The sequence below is a fragment of the Peromyscus californicus genome, unplaced genomic scaffold (genome assembly GCF_007827085.1).
Source record: "Peromyscus californicus insignis strain IS unplaced genomic scaffold, ASM782708v3 Scaffold_5__1_contigs__length_169319896, whole genome shotgun sequence".
In the NCBI taxonomy this organism is placed as follows: domain Eukaryota; kingdom Metazoa; phylum Chordata; class Mammalia; order Rodentia; family Cricetidae; genus Peromyscus; species Peromyscus californicus.
The window spans coordinates 51755200-51773362 of record NW_026294573.1 but is presented as its reverse complement, the minus strand read 5'-3'; the positions used below and the strand labels follow the sequence as shown (position 1 = coordinate 51773362).

The 18163-nt window shown below is 44.6% G+C and overlaps 1 protein-coding gene across 1 annotated transcript in view; it reads left to right on the top strand.

Moving 5' to 3' along the window:
• Pgm1 (phosphoglucomutase 1) overlaps positions 1-18163 on the top strand; it is a 63315-nt gene that overhangs the window by 32499 nt on the left and 12653 nt on the right. The window contains exons 2-7 of the mRNA XM_052717038.1: positions 3143-3305; positions 3765-3911; positions 5270-5395; positions 6447-6637; positions 7904-8058; positions 10190-10305. Of these exons, the coding sequence (XP_052572998.1) occupies positions 3143-3305; positions 3765-3911; positions 5270-5395; positions 6447-6637; positions 7904-8058; positions 10190-10305 (898 nt within the window). The remainder of the gene's footprint in view (positions 1-3142; positions 3306-3764; positions 3912-5269; positions 5396-6446; positions 6638-7903; positions 8059-10189; positions 10306-18163) is intronic.

The window sequence follows — 18163 nt, the reverse complement described above, 5'->3', positions numbered from 1 at the left end:
CAGCATTTGGAAGGCTAAAGTAGAATGATTGTGAATTTGTGGCTAGCCTGGGATATATCGCAAACACTGTCTCAAAATAGAAAATAAAAAATGAATATTGATCCTACAGATGTTCTTCCAACCACTTCCCTATGTGTAGATAGCAATGCCATCTTTGAGTATAGTCACCAACTTTAAAAAGTAATTTAATTGTACTTTAAAACATAACATCACCCACTGGCATAGCCATTTCAGTTGTGTGGTTCGATAATTTCAACGGCATTCACATTGCTGCAGCACATCTTAAGAATGCTTTCAGTGTCCATTCTCTTTTCTGTTTCTGTGGTTTGGATGATTTAGAGACCTCATGTAAGTGGAATCGTGCATTACCTGTCTGTCCCTGTGATGTCCTCAGGGTTCATCAATAATGTAATGTGTGACAGGGATTCCTTCTTTAATCAGCTTTGTCCCCACTTCTTTACGCCCCCACCCACTCATTCACTGTGCAGCACCCTTTGATCTTACTTCTTTCTACTTCAAGACTGAGTAATACTCCATTCTGTGCATGTGCAATGCATTGTGTATCCGTCCTTTCTTCTTGCGCAGGATGTTTGGGTTCTTTTCCCCTTTGGCTCTCGTGAGTGATGCTGTTACGAACTATGGCCTGTGAGCATCTGAGTCCTGCTTTCCAGTCTCCAGGGCTATGCCAGGGGGAGGAATTTGGGGATTGTGTGCAATAGGGATCTGTTTTTAGCAGAAGGACAGAGTCATGTTTAAGGGTCAGCTGGATGAGCTTCCTAGTGGGATTCCTCCTGGTGGAGCCAGGAGGGCTTGGTGGGAGGTGGGGTGACTGGTAGTGGTGGTGGTACAGGCATCTTTAAGGATGAGGTCACAGCACTGTCTTCCCTGGTTGGGCCGAGGTGGTCCACAGGCACATGCTTTAGAGCCTTCAGCCCTTTAGAGAGAAGCAACCCAGGGTTTTCTTGCTTCTGTTTCAGCTGCCACTCTTAGCTTTCACACAGTCCCTTCAGCTTGCAGTCCTGGCTGACCACAGATCTCAGCTTAAGGACTGGTGGAATGAAGGGTGATTTGCATGGTATAGCTTACTCTTTGTCAGACCCTCTTTCCATACCAAATACATATAAAATCCAAGTACAAGTTGGTGTGTTCAGCCGTGAAAAGACAATTTCAGATGACTCAAACAATGACTGTTAAATCACCACTCCCAAGTTCTTCTTAGAGACATCCAGAATTACCCGATTCCTGACTTTATTTCTAAAACAGTCACATAAAGAAACCCCAGAAGGGTGAGATGTTCCCATCCCCCATCCCCTTCCCAGACACAGCTAACGTGCTGTGTGACACGCTCCTGTCATTAATCCAGCTTTCCCATAAGTACTTACCAGAAGGAAGAGACATTAGGGTTGGGACAGCTTTGGCAATGTCACCTGGGAGGAACAAATTCACTTTCAGGGACCAAAAGTGCCATGGGATGCAGTGGTCAAACCTTCTATAGGCTCCGATTTATTAGAGAAAGTTAGGAGATGAGGGAAAAGAAATGGCTGCTTTCTGTAAGGAGTTTGGTAATGGGGAAGGGGTGTATCATAAGGGAGTCAAGTTTTGAGTGACCTGTTGTAAGCGTAGATGGGAGTTACAAAGTTAGGGCTTCTCTACATATTCTCCAGCAAATCCAGGTATCTGGTGGCAATTTTCACATTAGAAATACATCTTCTGGGCTGGAGAGATGGCTCAGTGGTTAAGAGTGTGTACTCTTCTGGCAGAGGACCCAAGTTAGGTTCCCAGCACCCATACTGGGTAGCTCATAGCCTCCTATAATTGCAGCTCCAGGAATCTGACTCCTCTGGGCTCTGTGTACATCTGCATTCATGTGCACATACCCACACACAGACACATGTACCCACACACAGGCATGCACACAAACACACATAATTAAAACTAAAAATAAATTTTTAAAAAGGAAATACATCCTCCACCCCCAAAGTCATTTCCACTATCAAAAAACAAAAACACCTAGCAGAAAAGCAAAAACAAAAGGCATTCCTGAGCCTCTCTTCTTTCAGAACAGTGAATGGAGCTGGCACAGACTCCCCATTTTCTAAGTTTTTTTTTTTATTATTATTTTTTTTAATGCAACAGTCCCACCTCTTGCAGGGATGTCAGAGGAGCTGAGCTAACATCTTTCCAACTTGCGACATGTTGAAACAGGCTTCGTTTTAGCAAGGGAAGTTTCCAGAGCTGGGCTGATAACATCTGTGAGAGATGCAGGAAAGTGAGTCAGGAAAACAGCAAAAGTCCCAGTGTCCCTTTCGTGTAGATAGGTCTGACCAGTTTCCTCAGCAACTGTTCATATTCTTGTAGACTCAGGAGGTAATCGGTCTATACCCTAACATGATGTATCATGAGGAATCCTCCTAGAAAAAACGCCAAGCGTGCCTGGAAAGATAAATTTGTAAAATTCATTTTGACATTCTTGACATCATGTACAATCCTTTTGCTTTTTAAGGGACTTAATTACAAAAGCCTTTTCTTAGGTTAGAATGCCTTTAACTAGTTAAGCCTGTATTCCTTATCTCACTGTTGATTGAAAATACGATGGAGTTGAATAAAAATGCAGGCTTTCTCACAATCCTTCAGTGCATCCACCCTGAGATCCTGACCTAGATAGACTATTACGCACAAGCTATGATTTCTTCCCATAGCCTTACAACACCCCAACACACTACTCTAAAGCTACAAAGTTCCATATTAGAAAAAAAGGAAAGAAGGAAGGATGGAAGGAAGGAAAGGGAAGGGAGGGAAGGGAAGGGAAGGGAAGGGAAGGGAAGGGAAGGAGGGGAGGGGAGGGAGGAAAGAAGGAAGGAAAGAAAGAAAGAAAGAAAGAAAGAAAGAAAGAAAGAAAGAAAGAAAGAAAGAAAGAAAGAAAGAAAGAAAGAAAGAAAGAAAGAAAGAAAAAGAAATTAAGAGAAGTGACTTTGTTCAACGGCTTTGATTCTAGTAGTGTGGTGGAGTCATCCAAAATGCCGATGTTTTCTTAAGAAAATATCTTTGCTGGTCCAACGGTGTTTCATGGCCCATTTTCTTCTTGTCCTGGAATTTCTTTGTGGTAGCTTTGGATTTATGTGTTTTGGATTTCTTCTCCTAGATTGGTCGCCTGGTTATTGGACAGAATGGCATCCTCTCCACTCCTGCTGTATCCTGCATCATCCGAAAAATCAAAGCCATTGGTGGGATCATTCTGACGGCCAGCCACAATCCAGGAGGGCCCAATGGAGATTTTGGGATTAAATTCAATATTTCTAATGGAGGTGAGTATTCTCATTTTGAGGACAGCCAGGTACATATTCAGTTGGATAAGCTAGTACCTGAAGCATTGGAAAGCCTGGATTCTGATTCTCACCCTAAGAAGGGGCTTTGCTTCCCTTCAGAGGTGGTGAAGTACTTCTTACTCTACTGTGCCTTCCCTGTAAGAGGAGCCACGCATGAATTGCAGCTAACATGGTATTTTCTTTTAAAAAAATTCTAATTGCTATTAACTGACACATGCCTGTAATCCTAGCATTAGAAGGCTGAGGCAGGAGAATTGTGATTTCAAGGCCAATATGAACTATATAGTGAGACTGTATCTCAAAAACCCCTGGAAAAAGGGGATTTTTGATGCTTTGTGATTCGGTGGAAGGGTGTTAGGGTAGAGGAACTGCTGGGTGACAGGTTGCGTTTTCACGTGAACTGCACATGATGACCCTTGCTTGCTGTGTGATTTGTAGGTCCTGCTCCAGAAGCAATCACTGATAAAATTTTCCAAATCAGCAAGACAATTGAAGAGTATGCCATTTGCCCTGACTTGAAGGTAGACCTCGGTGTTCTGGGAAAGCAGCAGTTTGACCTGGAAAACAAGTTCAAGCCCTTCACAGGCATGTTTACCCTCCTTATCTCCTGCCCTTCCTCACAGGCATGTTACTCTTCTCCTCTCCCTACACACTCCTGCTTCGAACTTGAGCAGTTTTCCTTTTGAGGTTTTGTGAGAATGAGTCTTCAGCTTTGGACAGTGGTGGCCCATCAGCTTTGCATGGGTTAATCACTCAGCAGATCTGGAGTTTGTTTACGGAGTGTTGAGAGCTGGGCCTTCTGAATGATGGACTGTATGACTTTGGGTGATTCATTTCCAGCTCTAGTCTCGGTTTCCACAACAGCTGTGACGAGAAGACCTGTCCAGTTAACCTTGTTGGGTTCCTACTGTATTTGTTTCTGTGTAGTGTTCCGTTTTATTCTCATAGGCAGTCTGTGGGGCCAGCACTGTCACTGCAGACTGTCGGCAGAGAAAGAAGCAAAAGCAGAGAGGAGTCAAGAAGCAGGCTCACACTAGTCAGTGAGCCATAAAGCCAGCAGCATTCAGACTCATTGTGAATGGTTCTCAACCCTGGCTTTTAAACTGTTCCCCCTCCTCTGACATTCTGTCAAATCGATCAGAACAATTGTTTGGGTTGCTTGACACTCCCCAAAACGGCAGGCGTGGGCCACATTTTGTTGTTGAATGTCAAGATATTGCAGTGATCTATGGAATAAACATTTCTAAATTCATATTAAGAAGAAGACGTTGAGAGGGTTACCTCTGTGACATTCATTTGGCCTAGCTCAGCTTATCTTTTTTTCCATTGGACAACTTTAGGGGTGCATCAAGGGCTGATAGTTGCACCACAGTAAACACAAACAACTTTAGGGGTGCATCAAGGGCTGATGGTTGTATCACAGACAGTAAACCCAAAGTGCCACATGTTCTTAGGGTCTGGAAGCCACCATCGGAGAGTTCCATAGACTCCTCATGCATTGAAAATGTCCAGAACTCCTGAACAAAGCTAGTTCTAGTGTTAGCCACTAGCAGTACATGCAGAAAGTGAGTCAGTGAGGGTATTTCTTCCCCCTTTTACTGGACCTTGGAAAAGAAAACTGAAGAGTGGTATTATCTGTTCTGTCATCAATGATGCCAAAATAGAAGTGATTTGGATGTGTAGGGATAATGAGTGGCAGCACAGCAGAGTTCATCTAGCCTCTGCTGGGAATTCAAGTGCCCCACCCTAGCTGTGCAAGTTCTGACTTTCAAACCTTGGGTTCCCTTGTCTATAAAATCATACTGTCCAAGGAAAATTGTTAGCGTGTATAAGATGACATTTAATGGCTTTCACAGTTGCCCTTTTGAATAGTTACTGCAGGTTTATAGTGTTTGGAGTATAATATGTTTTGTTTTTCCTTTTACTGTCAAATATTCTCACAGTGGAGATTGTAGACTCGGTGGAGGCCTATGCCACAATGCTGAGAAACATCTTTGATTTCAATGCACTGAAGGAGCTACTGTCCGGTCCAAACCGACTGAAGATCCGCATAGACGCCATGCATGGAGGTACAGACTCGTGGATCTGCAGAGACAGGGAGTTGCTCTCTGCTGTGTGTGCTAAATGCCTTCACAACCCTCTTCTTAAGCCTCTGGTGGCTTAGACAGAGTTATTTCACAGCCATTTCAGACCTATATTTATACAGTCACAAATCTCATTGTAGGCGTGTAGAACAGTAGAGATGTCCCTCATGGTAAGCTGGCGTGAAAGTCAGTGTTTTCACATTAAGCCCTGGGCTTTGAGTCCCATGCAGCTGTTGTGGATACTCCACTGTCCCTCAGCAGGTCACTCACGTTCTCCTCATGCACCCATATATATACCGGAGGGTGCCATTGACTTGCTTGCTAGTGTTCTGGTGGACATGTTCTTGAGCCCTACCCCCATCCACCTGCTTCCAGACACTTTTTCTTAGCAAGGGCAAGGGCAAGCTGAGGATTAAACTCAGCAGCAACAGGATGTGTGTCTCCCACCCTTCTTCCTCTGTGGGCTGTTTGACCAGGCCAGAAGGGACAGCCATGTCTATGAACTGAAGCCATGAGACTTTCCTACGTACAGAACATGAATATTCATAGCTGTTTAGGTTTTCTGCCTATTCGGCAGCAATTCAAAACTGTAATGTATCAGAGTGGTAGGGGTGTGGAACCCACATACCTACCTGTCTGTGTGGTTGGAGAAGAAAGCCTGTGCCTGAGCCATTTCATGGGTCTGTGCAGAGCTTCCTGATACACTGCAGACCACCCTGAGAAAATCCTCTCCCGCTGGGCTGCAGCCTTCTATTGAGACCTTGTTGGCCCCCTGGTTTTGACAAAGCACGTCTACTTCCTCTTTCCTGAGAAAGGTTGTTGTCATCCTCAGCTAGTCGGCAGACGTGAGGGCCTCATCTGTACATGTTTGGGAATGGGCGGGGGCTCGGCAGGTGACTCCCTTCAAAGACTGTGATGTCTGGGGATATGGAGTTGCCCACATCATTCTTCCTCCCAAAGTGTGTTTATCTCACCCTTCACCTTCAATGTTTTAATAAGTCTTACATTTTGACTATTCATACTTACTTTGTAATAGTTGTGGGACCGTATGTAAAGAAGATCCTCTGTGAAGAACTTGGTGCCCCTGCAAATTCAGCAGTGAACTGTGTTCCCCTGGAGGACTTTGGTGGCCACCATCCCGACCCCAACCTCACCTACGCTGCTGACCTGGTGGAGACCATGAAGTCAGGAGAGCATGATTTTGGGGCTGCCTTTGATGGTGATGGGGTGAGTATAAGTACTTTTAAATGAATTCTCATGCAAGCTGGGCCTTGCAGATGGGGGGAAATGGGCATTTTCTACCTGGCCACAGGAGCCTGGTGAGTGACTCTCAAGGGCCCCTTATTGCACCAGAGGCCAGGCTCAAATGATTAAAAGACCCCCTTGAGCAGAAACAAGAGTCTTTGAAATGTAACCAATGCATTTAATTTCAGGCACTCAAATTTGCTGAGTGGAGGGTTTAGGTCTCAGTTAGGACTTAATGACTGTACTTCATAAGCTAGTGGAGTTCTAGATACTTATCCTAAGGTAGGTCTCAACCAGCCCCTGATTAATCATTTAACCTTTAGAGAATGTTTCCATCTTATAATATACCCATGCAGCCATTAATACTAGCTGGATAATGAAACTATTTATAGCCAATGTAATGATTATGTTAAGAGAATTAACATTTTATCCTTTCTCTAAAATGAAAATTTTGTGTATAAATTGCTCCTTACATTGGTGACCACGTGAAAACATAGGAGATTTTGTCTTAGGTGTGTCGTAGACAGTAAGTGCTCTGTTGATAACATTGTTTTTTATTTTGGTTACTTTACCAGCTAAAAGCTACTGCTTCCTGAAAACTAATTTTCCCCACGTCAAAATTTAGGAAAATTAAAAGGGCTCACAGCAGGCTCTATATCACAGTGCATCTTCCAGTGCAGTGTGCCCTGGCATTTCCCCTCCACATTCTCAAGTGCTCAAATGGAGCTGCATGGGAGGCACCTCGGAAGCAGTGAAGGTGGCAGCCTTGTTTGTTGGGTCCAGTATCAAATGGGGAGACCATGATTTAGCAGCCCTTCCTTGAAGAAGTCTGCCTTTGTTCCTCAAAGGATGCCCAGTAGACCTGTCAAATTGCGTAAACAGCCAACATTTCCTCTCTTGTACATCCTTTCCCCTCCTCTGGGAGAAACATGATTGGTTCCAGAGTTTGGAAAGGTCTAGGAGGTTAAAGTTAGTGGGCCCCTGGAGGGAGAACAGAGAGTTTAGCTCAAAGGTGGGGGTGGGGTGGGGGGTTGTGCTTACACTTTAATTGAAACCAGTTTTAACTCTTGAGCATGGAGGTGCCTTTGGTCCAACAGCCCTGTACAAATCCACTAAAAATCCAGTGTTTAAAGCCCAGTGTGAGTATAGGATCCATTTTGAGTTTTCTAACACTCCACGGATGGTCTTTGCTTTTGTTTACCATTGTTTGATGAAAAGGTTTTACTTTGAATCTCCCTTCTTCCAAAGGATCGGAACATGATTCTGGGCAAGCACGGGTTCTTCGTGAACCCTTCTGACTCTGTGGCCGTCATCGCTGCCAACATCTTCAGCATTCCGTATTTCCAGCAGACTGGGGTCCGTGGCTTTGCACGCAGCATGCCCACCAGTGGCGCCCTGGATCGGTAGGTCTCCGTCCTTGGGCCCACCTGTCTCAAATCACTGTTCTTCATTATGTCCTCACTGTGCCTGGAGCATGCATCCTCCCTTTCCAGCATGGCCCAGCTGCTGCAGCATCTCTCTTCAATGAGGTGTTTTCAGGGTTAGCTCTCTTCTGAGCTCCCCCAGCATCCTGCACCCCTCCTGTCCAGTATTCATCACCCTGAATTCTGAGAGGCTGTCTGTTTCTATCCCCAGCTAGACTATCATTTCTACACAGAAAACATTGTTGTTAGTTTTTTTTTTTTTAAGCATCTTGATTCTGCTTAACAATGTGCCTAAATATCATAGGGTGTACACACATTCATTGTTTTTTTTTTAAACGAACGAGTTAGTGAATGTTAGTGAATAAATGAATGTGTGGTTCTCTCTTTGTACTCATGGCATTATTCTTGATCTATGCAGGATCATTTTTGTTGAGCAGTGTGCATATAAAACAATTAAAAATGAAAAGTAAATAAATAACAAACAAGTGCTAGAACATGTTGGGTGCTCAGGAATTTTTTGCTAAATAAATGGTCAAGAGTGAATGAGTAAAAGGCCATGACCGTGAAAAAAGAAGAGTGTGTTGGTCTAGATACTTAGAGTAGCAGCTAAGCTTTAGGAATGGTCCCTTGTCCAGGACAATAAATATCTTACATGTTTGATTAAGTCATTCAGTTACATGCTGTTAATATTAAATGCTGTTAATAACCCCACTTTACTGGTGGATGTCAAAAAGTCAAGGAGCTGTCCAGACTCAGCCACTTGCCAAGTGGCTAATCCAGGATTTGAACACAGAGCCTCAGCCCCCAACTGCTAGACCAGACAGTGTTTTCATTTTGAAAATGAGGTGGTCACAGAATTACTGCTGGCTTCACTTCAGGTAATAAGGAAAGAATGATTGATGCTAGGATGGTGAGCTTCTGTGGAGCTCTTCATGTTCTCCATCTCTTCATCCTCCTGGCACCCTGACTTCAAGAATGAGGAGCTGAGAGTCAGGAGTTGCCAGCCTTGCTAAAATGTCACAGCTGACTCAGAGCAGCATCTGAAGCCCGTGTTTCTGCCTCCAAACCCGACACTGGAGCTCAGAGCTGCTTGGTGGCCATACTATGGTCACCATACTATGAATGCCTTCTGTGTCTTTTCAGAAGTACTTTAATTAGAATTTTTGGGAAAATTGATAATCCGTGTAGACTCAGAACTGAAACACCTTATCTGAAAGTGCTCTTATGGTTCTCAGAATCATAGATTTGATATTCCTTCCTGTTAGAATTCAGACACAAGCCACTTAGCTTTGCTTGGAAGGTGGCAGGCATCCTGGAATGCAAACCTCACCGAGACTGCATTAAAATTATCAGGCAACTTCCACTATTCAAACAGTAGGGGAATTTCTTAGGGGAGAGGGTTAAAAACCCACTCCAAATTTCTTTCCTCGCTCATTTATTTATCAGTGCCGGGAATCTGTTGCAGGGCCTTGCGCATGCTCAGCGTGCTCCCCACTACTGAGCTACAGCCGTAGCCCTTCCCGGAGGTCTTCTGTAGTCTAAAGCTGCATAGGAAGGAGTAAAAGACTTGTTGGAGGAGAACAAGACTACTTATGAGCATGGGTGAGGCTGTTAAGAAAGGGAGAGTCCACAGGTGGGACATCTGGTGATAAATAAGAAACACTGGTTGGAAGCTGAGTATGGGCTGTGGGTCATCTGCCCGTGTGACTTGCTCTGCACCTTCTCTGTGAGATGCTGACCCCTGTGACTGTTAATAAGCACATCAAAACACCATTGCTCTGTTGCTCTTTATGGGATGCTTGTAGATGTGTTTTGTACCCAGACACATGGGTTTAAATGCCTCGACCCTGCTCTTTAACCCTCAAGTGTTAAACTGTGATCTGAATTAATCCTTTCTTTTTCCTCATCTCCACCTTCCTCTGAATCCATACAGAAGAGCCCCTTGTGCCCAACTTTTCTTTTCTGATTTTCCACCATACGTAGAATTATGTCTACCTCTAAGAAATGTTAAATGGGACCCTTGGTTACAATGATGGCTGCTCTTCTCCATCCTCACATGACTCTGCTCACAGTCCTGCTGTGATGTGACTTTGATTTCATGCCTTTGAAGGGTAGCAAACGCCACAAAGATCGCTTTGTATGAGACCCCGACTGGCTGGAAGTTCTTTGGGAACTTGATGGATGCAAGCAAACTGTCCCTCTGTGGGGAGGAGAGCTTCGGGACTGGTAAGTTGCACTCACGCTAGCATTTTCTCTCCCACAACTGCTGCCTCGGGGGAAAGTTTAGACTGCCTAGATCTTAGAATAGCAGCAGGAGCCAATGAAGCCTAAATCAAGACACGATTTATTTATGACAACCTGGTGAAGTATACACATTCGAAAAGCAGTGGGCACATTTGGACCGGAGGGCTGGCTTTACTTTCAGAGGATCACAACTGCCGAGACAGGAAGTTTCAGGGCCTCCTTGGCAGCATTGGACGCTGAGTCTCTATGGATTAAACACAGGATAAACACAGTTTTCCTCCCTTAGTGGCCAAGGAAACCTTCACAAATGTTTTCATTTCTAAGGAGAAATATGGTGGAACAAGTCAGGTTTTTTGTTTTGTTTTGTTTTTATGTAAGAAAAGGTTTTGGCATGTCATTAAATTTTTCCCTTTCATAGAACCAAGTTTTCTGTAGCAACACATTATGATGTATCAGGGTTAACTGAAGGAGACCTTGAAGGTGACACTAAGTTGATGGGTGATAACAATGTAAACATAGTAGTCTTGGCATGAGGCCTAGGTGTGGGCTATAGCTGGAGAGAGGGTGGCCTGGAGTAGGGTCTGGTGACCTCGGAGCCTCACTTCTGTGATTCCGTTCTCATCTCTGCCGGTCCGAATCCCGACCTGAGCGCTGGCCTCCCCCAGGACTTTCTCTATGGTCCCAATGCACTCGTATCCGTTGCTCATCTCAGACAGCTGCAAAGGCATGTGCTCATTTCTAGCCAGCCAGGGGCAAGGACTCAAGTAGTCCCACCTCTTACGTTCTCTCTGTCCAACATTTTAAAGTAAAGGGGCTCATCTCCATGGTCCTTTATTACTGTCTATTCACCCTCTAATAAAGAAAAGATCAAAACCCAGCATTCACCAAGCCTTGCAATTGAGTGCAGTTCATGCCGGCTCATCAGGACCAAGTACTGATCTCCTTTCCTCCTAACCCAGAGTTTGTGGTGGGAGGTATGAGCTGATAGACTCCAGGCAGCTTTTGTGAAGTTCTGAGCAGGTCACTGTTCTTGGGAGAGAGGCAGTACTTCTTCATAATAAATTGACCGGATAGACTCCAGTGCTAAGAAAACAGATAGGTGAGGTGGGGCGGTGGTGGTGGCGCCCACCTTTAAACCCAGCACCTGGGAGGCAGAGGCAGGGGGATCGCTGAGTTTGAGTTTCAAGACAGACAGGTCGACACAAAGAAACCCTGTCTCGAAAAACAAAACCAAAGAAACAAAAGAAAAGAAAGGAAGGTGAATTTGAGGGTTGAACAATATGCCCAAGGGACGCTAGATTTTCCAGAATTCTGAGTCTTTAATGAGAGAATATAAGATGACTGCTTAGTCCCGTCCTACTTCACTAAATGTGGGCAGTGCCACTTTATTCTGTGAGCATGACTGCTGCCGGTGAGATGGCCTCGTCCTGTGGAGTTCTCAGTGTTCTCTAGTCAGTCAAAGGGCAGCCCCAGCCATTACAGTCCTCGCCTATCACTTTCCATGCTGGGACTGAGCCTTGAACGTGCTAGGCAAACTCCACCACAGAGCTGCATCCTCGGCTCAGTCACTCTTCGTGGAAGAAGAGCTCTTTGGAGGCAGACACTGTGTTTAAACTTTTAGTTTTCTGTCTCTAATGGGCCACACCAGTACTGAGCCTACTGATAAGAGAGGGTCTAGGGTCAGGTTTTTTAGGGTACGCATTTATAGAAGAATACTAGTTTACTGAAAACTAGTTTGGGAAACTTGAATAGTCATAATGAAATTAGCATTCGAAAGTTCTAGAATATTCTAGTATAAGAACCCTATTAGTACAGTTTTAACCAAACATTGTGTGTACCCTTCTACACACACACACACACACACACACACACACACACACACACACACACACACACACATGCTTGAAGAGTGTGTGTGTGTGTGGGGGGGGTGAGTGGTTGTATCTAGTGAGCTGGGCACTGTTCTGTCATTGGTGCAGCTCACTAATGTTAGCTTTTAGGAAGCTCTGTGATACTGTTGCACTTACATCAGGCTGTGTATAATGATTGTTTTTACCAGTCACGTTTGTGGAGGTTTGAATTAGAGTATCAGACTTCAGACTCTCGATCGATCGAGTTGGTCCTTCCTTATTAACCTATTCAACCAAACCTGGTGCCAGCCATCATTATCTTTCCCCCTTGATAGCTTTTATGTTCAAAAAGAGAACATCTCATTAGAGAAACCCACAGCTCTTCTTGTCTCTGAGGAAAAAGAGGGAAATTGATAAACAGTTGGTAAGAGATAAACAAATTGTTGAATTGCTGAGGGTGGGAGAAACGAGGCTGCACACTTAGGTTTCCGGTGCTGTGCTCGAGTGCAAATGAGATTGCGGGTCTAAACTCCCGGCCCCTCAGTTACAGAAGCACCCTGTCCTCCCACCACACCCCTTCCTGGTAAATGTTCCCAGCAGTCCTTTCACAGCCCCTCTCAGGGTGGAAGAGCCTATGAGCTTTGAGATGTTTGAATTCTGTGAATTTGCTAAGTGGAAGACACTGTGTGCCTGTATTCTCCCAGGTAATGACAGGCAGTTTCTCCGGGAAGCCTCCGTGGCCCTCCAGTGTAAGCCTTCTCAGGCCCCATATGTTTACACTTGGTGTGCTTACCATGGTGATTTTATTTACTGCTGTTTGTATTGGCTGCACTAGACTGTAAGTTCCATGAGGACGGGGTTTAGTTTATCTGTCCTGGTTTCTGTTGTATTCAAAGAGCCTCCAGTGGAGCCCAGAGTAGAAGAGGTGTTGAGGGAATGCTGCTGAGGGAACAAGGGCACTCCTTCCTTGGTGCCATCCGTTTAGACAGGTGGATTCCTGCTGGAAGGAAAGACCTTTAAAAGTCCTTGGATGTAATTTCCAGTATGGTTTTGGAACCATACGTGATGTCAGAGTTTTTCTCGTTTTTGTTTTTCTTGAACATAAAGGAGAACCCTCACCTCACAATGTGAAATAAACCACAGGCTTTTAAAAACCAGGCCTCACTACTGTGGGTATAGTGTTACCAAGGACATGCCTGTCTGTTCTTGCTGAAGAGACAGCAACTTTCTCACACAGTACTGTAAACACAGGGAATAAACACACCCTCAGACATCGGGGATAAACGTGGTTTTTCTTAGGACTCAGAATGGGGACAGAGCTGGGCAGGATCATGGGCCTGTTGTCTCAGTTGATCTCATGGTGCCAAACTGATTATTCCTGGTAGTGCTGTGTGCACAGTGGCAGTGGCAGTTCTGACCCACTTTGGTCTCATTAGGAAATTCAAAGTTAAGTCATTGAATAGTTCAGAGTCACTATTTTTGAAATCCTTCAGGAAAATGGAAGGTTTGGGGAAAAGGGGGAGGAGATGTGGTTGGAGATGAACTTGGTAACGTGGAGATTTGCCAGTCAGTTAGGATCTTTCTACAACTGGAGACTCTCAATATTTTTTCCTTGAGTCCCACCTGTAAAAATGGCAACACATCACCCAGGAGTGATAACTTGAATTAATGGGGCCTGTTTCATTTTAATTTCTCAAGAAAAACCTTCCATGTTTTTATTTCTTTGCACTGACTCATTCCTCAGTTGCTCACTGAACTTGACATGTCTTGATACTAGGTTAGGCTGTGGCAAGCAAATTGTCCTCTGGGAGAGCTCCATGAGTTTTTACCTTTCAGAGAAGCCAGACCCTAGCTGGGTAATTAGGGTGCGAAGTGATAGGAGGTGTTGGACCAGGTGCTCAGAGTGTCTAATGGATTAAATGCTATGGCGGGGGGTGGGGGGGGGTCACATAGTCCATCTTCCCACTTGACTTGCATATCTTAGAGTACATTTCCTGATATACATGGAGCTTCCAGGGAAGACAGCAGCGTCCCATGTCTGGAGATGTTGCAGGTGAACTACCCCAATGGGACTAGACTTAGACCCTAGTTGTATTTAAGTCAGGTATACTGTTACCTGCTTGTCTGCCTCCTCACCTGTGTCTTTGTGCTATCTCAAGGCTAGGAGACATAGCTTGGTACTTGGCACATGTTGGCATTAATTCTTGTTTGTTGAATAGAAAGTGAAGTTCATGTTAGCGCAGTCCGTGCTGTCCAGGCCCTTACTATCTCCCCACAAAGGCACTGCAGAAAGCAAACCCAGATCTAGAGCAGTCATGAGGCTGTGCAGGAGACGTCCTAAATGGAGAGCTGGGAGTTCCTGGGGGACAACCCCTTGAGGGCTGGAGTGGGCTAGAGAAGGCTTGCTGTGGAGCCAGTCCTTTCCAGATGACACCCAGAAAGGGAAACAGGACAGGATTGCATCACACAGTTAGGGAGTGGCTATTCTTCGGCAAACCCTTCTTGAGAACTGCCCTGAGACAACAGTGGCCAGAGCTCATAGTCAAGAGTATGGTCATGGGAGATGGTAGTAATAGCACAGAGAGGTCAAGGGTGCCATCCTGAGTGAGGGTGAGGAGAAAGCATTTGCAGGAGATGTTCGCCAGGTTACTAGGGGTGCATGGAAATTTCCAAACAGAGAGCTCTGCATGTTCAGGGGAATGGGAAGAGAAAGAGAGAGAGAAACAGGCAGACAGACAAGACACCGATACTTCCAGAGAAGTCCACGTTGCTGTTTTCCAGTTGCCACACCCCTGTCTCAGGCTGTCATCTGGCAGAGAGAAGCACATGCCAGGGCAGCTCCTGAGATGCCCATGCTAGTAAATGTAACCAAATCCCTAAACCGTTAACTCTTGGCTCCCGCAGCCAGGGTTGACATTTTCCTTGCCTATGACCCAGAGCATGCCCTGACTGAGCCCAGTTTGTCCTTACCACAAGGCGCTGATTAAGCTGAAGTGCAGGGACAGGTGTTGCAAAATGCTGAAAGGGCAACATTTGCCCAGGCTGGTAGGCCCTGCACTGGAGCAAGAATGAAGCCACAGAGAGAAATCCAGCACTACCTTCCTGCCAGCTTGGGTGACAGTGGCTTCTCTTCCTTATGTTTAAGTGAGCTTGGATTCTTGTACCTTTAGGGGTAGGGGGTGTTTCCATGACCTAGAGGAGAAAGTATATTGGATTATATTTTTCCATTTTCTTCCCACTATGTACAATGAAAGACATTATGTTTTGAAAGCTTTATATGGTGAATGGAAAACATTACTTTCCCCTAAAAATTCTGTTTTTCTCTTTATTCCTAATAGCATCTTGTATTTGCATTATGAAACACCGAAGTGTAAGTCTCCACATGCTGGTCTACAGGATGTCTCACAGCTGACTGAGAGGGCAACCTTCCCTCCCTTTTTGCAAATGACAAAGCAGAGACTTTGAAAAAGTAAAGCAACTGATTTAGACCCAAATGTCTCCTAGAAATAGCATCGCAGGTTGAGACTTTCTGTCTTTACTAAAAAAACACTTTCTATTGAACCACAGCTCTGAAAGCAGGTTAGCAATGCAGGCACCAGGCCATTTCTCACTAGGAGTCACTACTGTTCATCAGAGCGCTGAAGGAAGTCGAATTTATCCAGCCTTCCTGAGGGTTAACCAGACTACCTGGCGTGTTCTCCCATCCAAGGTTAATAGAGACAAGAGACTGAGACCCCACAATGAGACTAAAATCCATGTTGATGTCACCCAGATGGGTGCTTTGTTTATGAGAGTGAGTGTATGATTTAGTTATTTCCAAATAACTTAGCCAAAGTTGGTAAGACTTTCAGGTTTTTCACTTTCATTTCTCATAAAAGAAAAAAAAAAACCCTAAGTTTCTTATTTACGAGTGGAAACATATCCATGCTTTCAGTCTAGCAACTGCCCACCCCCAAAAAGGAAAAAAAAGTTAATGTGCACTTTTTATTTATTAATTTATTTTAATTTAAAAGGAGGTGCCAGCCAGGTGTGGCGGCACACACCTGCGGTCGTCAGAGCACTTGAGGGTGAAGGAGGAGAGTTACAGGTTCCTGACAGGGACACACAGGGAGACTCTGTTTGTAAACCACAGAAGGGGCAGGAGAGATGTTCAGCAGCTGAGGGCACTTACTGCTCTTGCAGAGGACCCGGGTTCAGTTCCCATCACCCAGCATGGGTAGCTCTCAACTTCCTGTAAGACCACGTCTAAGGTTTCTGTTACCCTCTTCAGCTTCCACAGGCTCCTGCATGCTTGTGGTGCACATAAATACACACACAGACTCACATACATACTCATAAAAATAAATAAATAAAACTTAAGAAAAACTCCCCCAAACGAAAAGGGAACCCCAGTGGAGCACAGATAAATAATTTCAAACCATCGCGGATCTCCAGTATACTGGGGAAGCTGTCAGAATCTTCAGAATGAACTGTTCCAAAACATCTCATTTGTAAAAGCCATGAGAGACAGAGAGATTTTTATTCCTTAAAATAGCAGTAAAAGCAGAAGTTTATAGATAATGAAATTATGTAAATATTTCCAAAGTGTGTTATATAAAGCCTTGTAATATACTGCCTATAGTCTCTGGTCCTACAGCATCTGGGTTTTGAGATGTCACCTCACTTCTTGTCCTGGTTGGTTTTTGTCAACTTGACACAAACCTAGTCATATCTGGGAAGAGGGAATCTTAATTGAGAAAATGCCTCCATTAGATTGGCCTTTAGGGAATTTTCTTGATTAATGATTGATGTTGAAGGGCCGAGCCCACTGTGGGTGGTGTTGCCTCTGGCAGATGGTCCTTGCTGTATACAAGAGCAGACTGAGCAAGCCATGGGATCTAGCCAGTAAGCAACATTCCTCCAAGACTTCTGCTCCAGTTCCGGCCTCCGGGTTCCTGCCTTTAATTCTTGCCTTAACTTCCTTTCATGCTGGACGCAGCTGAGAGCTGAAGTAAATCCCCTCGCTGCTTTCAGTCATGCTGTGAGAGAAAGTGTTGGAGTGAATGAATGAATTAACTTGCTCATTCATACACACATCCACAGTTAGTTCCTTGCTAAATTTCACGTGCCATGCTACTTCTCAGAATTAGTTACAAAAATAACAAGGCTCCAAGAAGCCAATGGTTAGTGGGGAAACAGATGGAGGGGATACAAGGAGTATGGTTATCACCCTAGAGGTCTTGCTTGGGTAGGAGAAGAGAGAAAAAGGAACTCATAACTGCTCAGAGAAGTTGGAAGCTAGTGTCAAAGAGGAGAGGATGCTTGGACGGGGGCCAAAAGGATGAAGAAGACAGGTAGGAAAGACACTCCCAAACATGTGCACACAGTGGCCAGCATCAGGCCAGATACTCTGAAGCACCAAGGAGAACAAGACCAAGTGCAAGACAAGAAGACATGGGAAGAATTCACGATGTGGCAGTCTGGGAAACAATATTCCAAGACCACATGGAGTCCTCAGAGAATAGAAAATAAATTTACTGTGGTGTATACTTTGTTTTGATTTAAAAAAAAAAGTTAAAATGCTTAAAGTGAAAGTTTTGGCCCATGGCAGGCTTTTAAAAAAGGTCTTTTTACACACACACACACACACACACACACACACACAGTCACGCATGCAAAGGAGATAACTTCTTAAATTTGGTAAAGATTTTAGCAAGAAACTCAGCAAAAAAGATGTGTCCCCATCACCAAACCAGACCTTACTGGTTTAAAGAAAGATGTCCTAGAACAGACTTGTTCACTAGTAGCTTCCCTTAAGAGTGTGATACTTTGTGCCAACCTGCTTCTCAGAAGGATGGGTACCAGTGTATCAGAAGAGCACTATAGCAGAATCTCATTTCTCTCCTACTTCCCCAATGGCCCAGGTTCTAACTTAAATTGGTGGCCATTTGTCAAGAAGTACCAGTTGCTTGTTGTGGTTTTAATTTATCTTAAAAATAGTGTCAGCCTTT